Source organism: Solanum dulcamara, chromosome 2 (assembly GCF_947179165.1).
Source record: "Solanum dulcamara chromosome 2, daSolDulc1.2, whole genome shotgun sequence".
NCBI lineage: Eukaryota > Viridiplantae > Streptophyta > Magnoliopsida > Solanales > Solanaceae > Solanum > Solanum dulcamara.
In genome coordinates, this window is record NC_077238.1 from 1,785,092 (window position 1) to 1,795,719 (window position 10,628).

The window sequence follows — 10,628 nt, forward strand, 5'->3', positions numbered from 1 at the left end:
CTAATTACATAAATATTCCTACTATAAATATTAACTTATTCTACAATTTAAAATAATTAAGTATTTTATTATTGATTAAAAATTTCGTATCAAATTTCAAATCAGATACACTATTTCTTTAGATATCAAGTTAGATATACGTATTCTGAAATACATATAATATAGGGAGAGAGGCGAGAGTGAGGCAACAAGTATCTTTTGATATAAATACATGTATCATTGATACCAGATACATTTTAAAATATATATACATAGGGAGAGAGGCAAATAAGAGAGGGAGAGAGGCGAGCGAGAGAGTCAACATACATTTTTAGATGCTAACTACATGTATATTTGATACCAAATACAATTTGAAATACAAATACATAAGGAAAGAGGTGAGTGATAGAGCGAAAGAGGCGAGCGAGAGAGTCAGTATATTTCAAATACATGTGAATCACGCTTGGATACAATGTATTTAGAACAAACTACACTTAATTTAACCCGTATGTATTCGAGATACATATATTTGAGTGCGTTAGATACATGTATCTGGAAAAAAAAAATGTGGTACGAAAGGTAATTTCAAAAACTAAAGGAAAGGAACATAATTAGACAATAAACTAGTGAAATTTGTGTTGTTTGTTCTTCCCTTCTTTTTTTTTAATCAAGATAATTACTCATTTTATCTCAATTTTTGTGGTACTTTTTAGAATCAAACTTTTAATTTTAATCGTGCATTTGAACATATAGAAGAAGTAATATTTCGGAACTCTTAAAATACAATAATAACTTGGATATGTCGTACATTAGTGAACATTTGGGCCAATATCATGTTAATTTTGTCTTCGTTTAAAGTAATTTATGTCAAACTAGCTACGATGCACTTCACAAATTATATCGGGGGGCCATAATTTTGGTACAATTTTCATTATGTTTACCTTGTTAAAATATTCACAATTCTTGCCGAATTGGCTAATAAATTTACCTTCTTCACAAGTTATGCACGACGGACATAACTTTAGCATAATTTTCATTCTATCTTATTAAATTGTTCATAAAATTAGGTAGGGTGGTTAATGGTTTTGATACTATATTCGTTCTATCTATTTGTTAAATTATTCACAAGTCTTGTTTGAATTAACAAATTTTCTGTGTTGTTTATTTATTTCCAAATTTAGCCATACTGACAATATTTAATTATTTTTTTTCTGCCTATCTTATTAAAATATTCACGATTTTTTTTGAATTAGCAAAACCTAATATTGTCTTTCATTCTATCTATAAGTCTTGTTACATTCTTCACAAGTTTTGCATGTGTTGTTCCAATTTATTTTATTTTATTTTCATAATCAAATGTTCAAAATTTCAATTACTTCTAACCTCTCATCAATACCTTAGTAGAAAAAAATGATTTTTTTCGGTATTTTAAAAAAAATGTATCTACATAAAAGTGTAACACAAATCAATAAGTTCATGACCTCCATGCCAAGTGATATATATTTCATAAAGATGTAAACATTACAAAAGATCACCAACATAAATTACATATCAAAAGAATCTTGTTGGTTATAAATTGATATGACATGGAATTAAAAGAAAAAATTTGTGCCCGCGTAAAAGCGCGGTCGATGAAGAACGTCCTTGACTCCCCAAATAAGCTCAAATAAAATTGAAATAATAGATTGTTGAGCGAGTGCTTGTTTTCAATACGTTGAATCGAAATTAAACTTGTGGTTGAGGAGGAGGACTAAAGTTTGGGATTACAAATTTACCATGGTTATGGCACATGTCATGACATTCTTGTTCAGCATATAATGGACTTCCTTCACCACCACCAAAAATACCTTTATAACATTTTTCATAACATTCTTCATGCCCTGGTTCAATTTTAAATTTTCTTCCTGAAAATTCATACACTGGCCCCTTAGGACCTTGGGGGTGGGGGTGGGGTTCAGGGTGAGGTGGGCAAGGTTGGGGGTGGGGGAGGGGTTGGGGGTGAGGGTGGAGGTGGGCGTGGGGGTGGGGATGGGGGTGAGGGTGAGGGTGGGGTATGTCTTCATGTGCCAATGCAAATTTGCTTGAAACAAAGATAGTAACAATGGCAATTAAAAGGATAGGTCCCATATTTTTGTTAATGGCCATTATTTCTTTTTATTCCCTCTACTCTTTTCTAATTTTTCTATGAGAAAAGTTAAAAAGAGGGAACAAAAAGATAATATGAGAATGATAGGGACAAGGGTGGTTTATATAGGTGAAAGAATTAATAATAACATTTTGCTAAAAATTAGGTTTTGGCATAGAGTATTTAGTGGATGTCCATTAAAAATCCTAAGGCATGAGAAGGAATGTTCATCAAAAGTCTAATGTGGTAAAGAGAGAAATAAGGAAGAAAAAAAAAAGAAGGGAAATTGTGAATTTTTTGACGAATTTAAATGTTATTATATACTGATCGTTTAAAAATAATATATATAAAATTAGGTCATTTATGAGTTAATTACATGTAAATTTGGAAAGAGGAAAGTACAAATCTTTATAAGGATTAACACAAATTTCCATGGTAGTCACACTTTTGCACTCAATGATGATGTAGCCCAAGAAACAAATTTGTGGGGCATGTTGGGCCAAAGCGGACAATACATGCTATCGGCTTGGACCATGTCAAGGTTGCTGACAATAAACCCAATGTGCTTCAACCTTTTCCCAGCATTGGACTACCCCATATATCTTCTACATAGGAGAAAGTTAGAGACAAAAATAACTATTTCACTAAAATTTCTTGACAAAGTGAGACTACACAAATGATAGCTTACATATCAGCCAATAAAGGCTAGGCAAGTTCTACTACTGATGAATCTACCTCAGTACTTGAGGGAGAATATAGGTAAGGCTTGGGAGGCATTTGCAAAGAGTCTAGTTTCCCTTCTAACATTTCCACAACCTTGCTCATGGAGGGTCGATTTGAAGGATCAGTCTGTATGCACCACAAACTCACTATCACCAACTTTCTTGCACACTCGTTGTCCTCTTCATTCATTATCCCAATTAATTGAAGCTCTTCGTCTAGTTCAATTCGTCGATAGAGCCAATGTGGAAAGTAGATTTCACTCGTACGATCAACTCCAACATCAACATTTTTTCTTCCTCCAACCATCTCTAGGACCATCATTCCATAGCTGTAGACATCAGACTTGTGAGAGACACCTCCCAAGTTTCTACAAACGATTTCTGGAGCAATGTAACCGATAGTCCCTCGTGGACCTAACATTGACACAATACTCTCTTGTTTCATGCACAATTTGGCAAGACCAAAATCAGAGATTTTAGGACAAAAATTGTCATCGAGTAGGATATTATGAGGCTTTATATCAAAATGCAAAATCCGAGTGTTACAGCCACGATGCAAGTACTCCAATCCTCGAGCAATGCCTAACGCGATTTTGTACAGTATTGGCCAACTCAATTGGCGAACACTGTCGGATCTTTCCTCATAAATAAAATTTTCAAGAGATCCATTTGGCATGAACTCATATACAAGAGCTCTTTTGTGACCCTCAAAACAAAATCCCACAAGGCTCACAATGTTAACATGCGATGTCCTGCTAATACTTGCCACTTCGTTAATGAAATCTTCAGCACTGCCTTTTCGTTCATTCAGGACCTTCACTGCCACTTCACTCCCGTTACGCAGACTTCCTCTGTATACATTACCAAATCCTCCTTGGCCTAGTTTGTTTTTGAAGTGACTGGTGATTCTTTTGATGTCTGTATAATTGTATCTGTTTGGAGCGTATGATCCATAGTTCTTTAAGAATTCTTCAACTTTTTGGTGATCCTCAGCATTAGATAACCAAAACCTGATGTATTTGTACCACAAAATCTTTTCTCTGAAGCAGAATAGTAAAACCAACAGTCCAACAGTAAACAAACTTGCACCTGTGGGAAAAAAATGAAGTCAATACAACAATAACAACATATCAGAGTATGGGGAGGGCAGGTATACGCAGATCTTACCCATACCTAAGAGGTAGAGAGACTGAACAAAAGAAAAGGCAGTTCGGAAAAGGAAATATTAAAAAATGAAGAAATCACTGCAAAATACGTTAGAAAGCATGACCAAACATTCTCAACAGTAGCTATAACAAAAATACGACAATAGACTACAAGAAGCGACAAATAGTAACAGAAATCTAGAAACAAGAAACTACAGGACTAATGCTACTACTAATAGGAAAGGATAAGCGAGACCATCTGCAACACAAATACCTGTGGCCACCATGAACCAGATTATCCGAAGGTAACCCCTTTTCGATTTTCCTTGTGTTAGATTGCTAACATCTGTAACACCAATGTTTTTCCTAACATCTGCAACACCAACAGTTAAGAGTTTCAGACTATAAAACTTATCTCCGATTAAGCGAAAAAGTCTATTAATGATAGAAGGACAATAAGTATTTAATTTGGAATGAAGATAAGTTTGCTCCCACATGGCTCCTTCCCTGCGCCTACCCCAATTTTTGGAAGAAAAAGAAATTTGACCTTGGAAATGAAGTACATATATGGAGATGTCTACCTTTGTGACAAGAAAATCTGTTGGTTTTATCAGTCTGGCATTGACCTCCACCATAATGACAACTGATACAGTCATCAGACAGTTTCCATTCTACTAGAATTTCGGGACCTAATACATCGAACAAATCACCATCACTTGACTGAATTGGCAATCTGATAATTGAACAATTGGTAGGAAGATTGTATGCTTCTATGTATTCATCACTATTTCGGAAAAGGTTGTAGTATATGCTAAAGCCTTCACAGCCACTGTACATTTTATAACCAGCAAAATAACCGTTTGTCTTGTGAGTAATGTTAAGGGCATTATTACTGGTACTGATGCATTTGAAGAAGTTGTTAATATTAATCATATTGAAAGAAATAGAAGGAGAGTTTGGAAGGGAGAAGTTTTTGTTAAAAGCCTGGCACTTATGTTGTGTCAACGTTGTTTCAAGCTTCGTGTCCCCAAGCCAAACTGATGAATTATGCTTCTCTAAAGCATAGTACCAATCTCCTTCAGGAATCAGTCGGATTTTCGGAAATGGTTTAGCATCACAACCATTCATGGTCATTATTCCACAGTGAGGTTGTGTGGAAAGAGAGTAAGGAAATCTCAGGTCAGTAAAATTTCCACATGAAAAGGACTTTGGACAAGTTGAATCATTTCTTGATCCCTTTGCCTGAACTAAGATTAGAAGTAGAAATAGAAGAAAGCTTACAAATGAAGTGATAGCCATATTAAATATCTCAAGAAGAGGAATAAGACTAGATTATGAACTCATTTGTTCACTACACTTACATTTAAAAGCATAGTGAATTTGGAAAAGTTGTTGAGAAACGTGTATTAGGTGCTGTGGGGGAAGACTCAAACTACTTACATCTTGGTGTAAAGACTAGAAGTCTTGCATCAATATTTAGACTTTGTGAAGAGACAACTATCACTTTATTTTTGCATGTTTCACACCTCAACTATGCATTGTTCCTTTTTCCTACCTAAAACGGAGAGAGTGATAAAGATAAAGAGCACATAGAGAGTGATAATTTAGGTAGATAAAGAGAACAATGGATAGTTGAGGTATGAAGCTCAAAGAAAGATAATAAGAGTTCATGGTAAAAAACACACCTAAATTATTCATTTTCATACCTCAACTATCTATTATTCGTTTTACCTATCTATACCATCATTACCTTTGTATTAAAATACACCTGGATGCAGAGTTAGCTGACCAACTTAGCATCGAGGTGCGTTTAAATACAAAGAGAGTGTAGTTTAAGTAGGTAAAATGAACAATAAGTTGAGGTATGATTGGAAAAGTCTCTGAATTATACATAGATATCCAATGATTTTTCAGCCTTGCTAATTGAAATGAGTGACCGGCAACTGAGGACTTTTCACCTTCGGTTAAAGGATCATTTTGTCGTCAATTCTCCAATGACCAAAATGATTGTTACGTTTCACTAACTTGTGATAGTTATTGAGTTCTCAAATATTTAAATTTGAACTTTAAAATAATTATTTTATATTAGTTCTGGAAATTATTGAGAAGAAACAAACTAATTAGGACTACTTGATTCTTAAGACAAATTTTGGGACTAGCACAAAAAATTGTAAATCTATTCACTTTGGGATGTCTGAAGAACAGGTACCTGAACTCAGGAAGTTATTCATGAACTTTAGTCAAGTGTAACATCAGACACCGCAGATTCAAAATTATTCCGGAATGGTTAAATTTGCAAAAGAATTTAAAAAAAAAAAATCAGTACAAATTAAATAGTGATATTCAAATAGAGTATCGTGTAAAAAATTTCTGAAAAACAATTTTCTTGAGTTGGGGGTCCATCAGAAATAACCTCCCTACCCCCACAAAGGTAGAGGTAAGGTCGGCCTACTCCTTACCCTTCTCGGTCCCCACTTGTGGTACTATACTGGGTATGTTTTTGTCAGTTCTATTATTGATGAATCTACCTCTGATCCTGAGGGAGAATATAGGTAAGGCTTGGGAGGCATTTGCAAAGAATCTAGTTTCCCTTCTAACATTTCCACAACCTTGCTCATCGATGGTCGATTTGAGGGATCAGTCTGTATGCACCATAAACTCACCATCACCATCTTTCTTGCACATTCTTTCTCCTCTTCATTCATTATCCCGATGAGTTGAAGCTCTTCGTCTAGTTCAATTCGTTGATAAAGCCAATGTGGAAAGTAGATTTCACTCGTACGATCAACTCCAACATCAACATTTTTTCTTCCTCCAACCATCTCTAGGACCATCATTCCGTAGCTATATACGTCAGACTTGTGAGAGACACCTCCCAAGTTTCTGCAAACAATTTCTGGAGCAATATAGCCAATAGTACCACGTGGACCTAACATTGACACGACACTCTCCTTTTTTATGCATAGTTTGGCAAGACCAAAGTCTGAGATCTTAGGACAAAAATCCTCATCAAGTAGGATATTATGAGGCTTTATATCAAAATGCAAAATCCGAGTGTTACAACCACAGTGCAAGTACTCCGATCCTCGAGCAATGCCTAGTGCAATTTTGTACAGTATCGGCCAACCCAATTGGCGAACTCCGTCAGATCTTTCCTCATAGATAAACTTTTCAAGAGATCCGTTTGGCATGAATTCATAAACGAGAGCTCTTTTGCGACCCTCAAAACAAAATCCCACAAGGCTCACTATGTTAACATGTGATGTTCTGCTAATACTTGCCACCTCATTAATGAAATCTTCACCATTGCCTTTTAGTTCATTCAGGACCTTCACTGCCACTTGACTCCCGTTACGCAAACTTCCTCTGTATACATTACCAAATCCTCCTTGGCCTAGTTTGTTTTTGAAGTGACTGGTGATTCGTTTGATGTCTGTATAGTTGTATCTGTTTGGAGCATATGACCCATAGTTCTTCAGAAATGCTTCAATATTTCGATGATCCTCAGCTTTAGATTCCCAAAACCTGAGATTTTTGTGCCAGAAAATCTTTTTTCTCAAGCAGAAGAGCAAAATCACGACTCCAATGCAAGGGAAAACTGCAAATGTGGGGGGAAAATGAAAGTCATGCACTGGAAAGAGACTGGTGTTTAAGTAACACAACAATTACAGCATTTTCAGAACATGTTAAATAATTCTAATTTTGCGCGAGGCAATAAGAGATTTTTGTGTAAGTCTAATTACAGACAAAACTTAGTGATTATAGATATTTACCTATGCCTAGAATCAGTCCCAAGTTTCTTTTTGCTTCTGCAAAAATACAGAAATGAAAGATTAATTAGTCAGAATAAGAGTGAAAGCAATTCACTTCTATTCATATTGATATATTTAACATCTTGGAAGGAACCAATCAACACATCGAAATCCTTTTCAAAAATGAAACCAGATATACACAAGCAACTGACAAGCTTCTTATATGCAATACCTTCTGGAGCAAAAGAAGTTGTTTTCGATGTCATTTTGGCATTGCCCCGTGAAGACAGATGGAAAAATTTAACGACACTTCCCACTTTAACGTGAAACTAGGAGTCAATAGATCAAACAAATCAGTAGAATTTGGTTCTGAAGGTGAACGATACTTGAAAGGAAATCGAATAATCGAGGAATTTGAAGGAAGATCACTAGCTGAAATACTATGTCTTTGATCTGGTTATAAGCTAAAGGCATCACAACTCGACTAGTTCTTATAACTTTGAAAATAACCATCAATCTGCACACTGTTATTTGTGCATTTGAATGTACAAAGTTATATTGTTGCAGACTCAAAATAGAACATGAGGTGGGAGAAGATAACTAATGGTTCCAATTCTTCCAGAATGCAACTCTTTTGGACAAGATTTACTATCTAATTGAACTAAGTTGACGATAAGAAGATGAAACATAAAGAACATAGCAGAAAAGGAGGCTGTAGTCATTAGTCTAAACCTAAACTTAAACAAGTAACATACCGAAATATATAATACAAATATGAGTACCCAAAATTAATGTTCTCTTGATTACCTCTGAATCCCTCCTATACTTGAGTTTGTTAATCTGGCCTTCTACTATAATTCAAGAAACAGATATTAAGATCTATAAAAATAACAATAATGCAACAGCCAAAGTGTCTTCATAAAGCTCAAACTTATCTTCATAAGGATTCTAGTCATAATTCTTGACATTAAGATTGGTGATCTACATAGATGTGTGAATCTTGACTTAGATTTTTTTGTTGTCATTTCCAAATAGTTAGTAACTTCCGTAACTATGAGACTCAAAACTGGATTTTTGCTTTGTCCTATTTGTACCATAATCACAATGCTATAGTGAGAAACTGTCTTAGTTGCTAAAGCTCGACAGACAAGATTATAATCGTTATGCTTTTAAAGGACTTTGAGTCAAGAAGGAGGAGATTAAGCAGCCTATTAGATTGAGAAAAGAGATAACAAGTCTTCAATTAGTATCCTGTTATACTAACAAAATACTGCTGTGACAACCACAGGGTTAAAAGGACAAGAGGTCAAACCCTGAAATGCATTTTATTAATCAGAACACGACACCATTCATCAGAGGTAATTAGCTGCTATAAGAATATTCACTTGGCTGCACAGGGAAATCATCGTAGCTCATGTGGACTTTACCTTAGTGGTGTTTGATTCCCATCGTGTAATCCTCTCCCCCCATTTTTTTATCTTAATAAAACTTGGCTGCGCAAAATTTTGTGGTTCCCACATAATCCAAATGCTTATTGCAGCTGTATCTTGATGCCTAGATCATCAAGCGATACTTCTTTGTGCGCCTGGTAATCACAAGAAGAGAACCTAAAGCACGATGCCCAATCATAGCATAAGGTTCTGCATAATTATACTGGAAAATTAACTGCTAAATAGGGGCTTACTGGTAGGTGGGCAACTCCAAGAATGAGGCCTGTCAGTGCAGAAACATTTGAATTGATAATTGATAATATCAAATCCGCAGTGTCCTCCACTTTCTGCACACTCACTGCAGTTACTTGATGTCCAGCTCAATCTAAACCCCCTTCTCAGTAGCACTTGATAGTCAAGATCTCGATTACTTCCCTCATCTCCAAGCATTTCTACTGGTGCAATTACATGATGTTTACACACTTGTAATGCAGACTCAAAACTTTCATCCTCAGCAAACATTGCAAGAGCCCAATCATTTCCATTTTCTTCACCACAACCAAAACCAATCTTGTGCTTCAAAAGATTTTCGGATATCGATCCATTACACTTTGACAACAAGTAAATTCTTGATTCGTTGACAAACTTAAAAGTGCCATGATCAAGTGACACGTTCTTGATATAAGAAACACAACCATTGCTTGTAGTACTGTTAAAGACTGAATTTTTAATCTGAAAAATATGATCTTGGTATGAGATATCTTCAACTATATACTCATTTCCAGCAATATGTACAACAGGAAACCCTTGTTCACTACAATTTAGCCCAAAGCCAGGGTACCCACAATAAGATTCTTGCTCTTCTTGAATATAAAATGGAAAGCTTATTCTTGGACCATTTCTGCAATTTATAGGATTATTGCATGCTACAAACTGTGGATCAACAGCAAAACATTTATCTATTTGCAGAATGAAGCAGAAAACATAAAGGTTTAATAATGCTATCAAGATACACCTTTTTTCTTGGTTCATCTTTAATCTTAAACAGCTGGAAAATATACTTACTAGACAAGTAGATAATGAAAAATATACTAAAGAGAGGAGAGGGGTTTCTTGGATTTTTTTCTTTTTTACCTTCTTGTTAGCAAAGAGTTGACTTCATTTGGTCTAACATATTCTCTACAACTATGTTTCTACCTCATTTATTAGAAAGTTGAATTTTCAAGATTAAGCTCAACTGGGGTCAAGCTGCTTCTTTTTTATTTTGACAAGAATGGTGGTAACTAATTCAACGGAATATCTATCACCTATCAATTTTCATTTGGGGTCAAGTTTTTTAACAAAGAAGTTGCAATTATTGAACAATAAACTCTTTGACTAAGCTTGAAATTGTAATAAAAATATCTTCTTTTGAGACAAAGCCCATATTCACAGAGGATAAAGAAAATGAAGAGATCACTGAGGGAAGAGGGTGT

The 10,628-nt window shown here is 35.1% G+C and overlaps 1 protein-coding gene across 1 annotated transcript; it reads right to left on the minus strand.

Moving 5' to 3' along the window:
- Positions 1-2,456: 2,456 nt before the first annotated feature.
- Positions 2,457-10,281, minus strand: LOC129879391 (uncharacterized). The gene is made up of 6 exons (XM_055953522.1): positions 9,408-10,281; positions 7,745-7,780; positions 6,456-7,569; positions 4,553-5,298; positions 4,246-4,344; positions 2,457-3,915 (listed from the first exon to the last, which is right to left on the minus strand). Exons 1-6 carry the CDS (start codon positions 10,183-10,185, stop codon positions 2,810-2,812), a joined length of 3,879 nt encoding a protein of 1,292 aa, XP_055809497.1. The 5' UTR covers positions 10,186-10,281; the 3' UTR covers positions 2,457-2,809.
- Between the last annotated feature and the right edge of the window lie 347 nt (positions 10,282-10,628).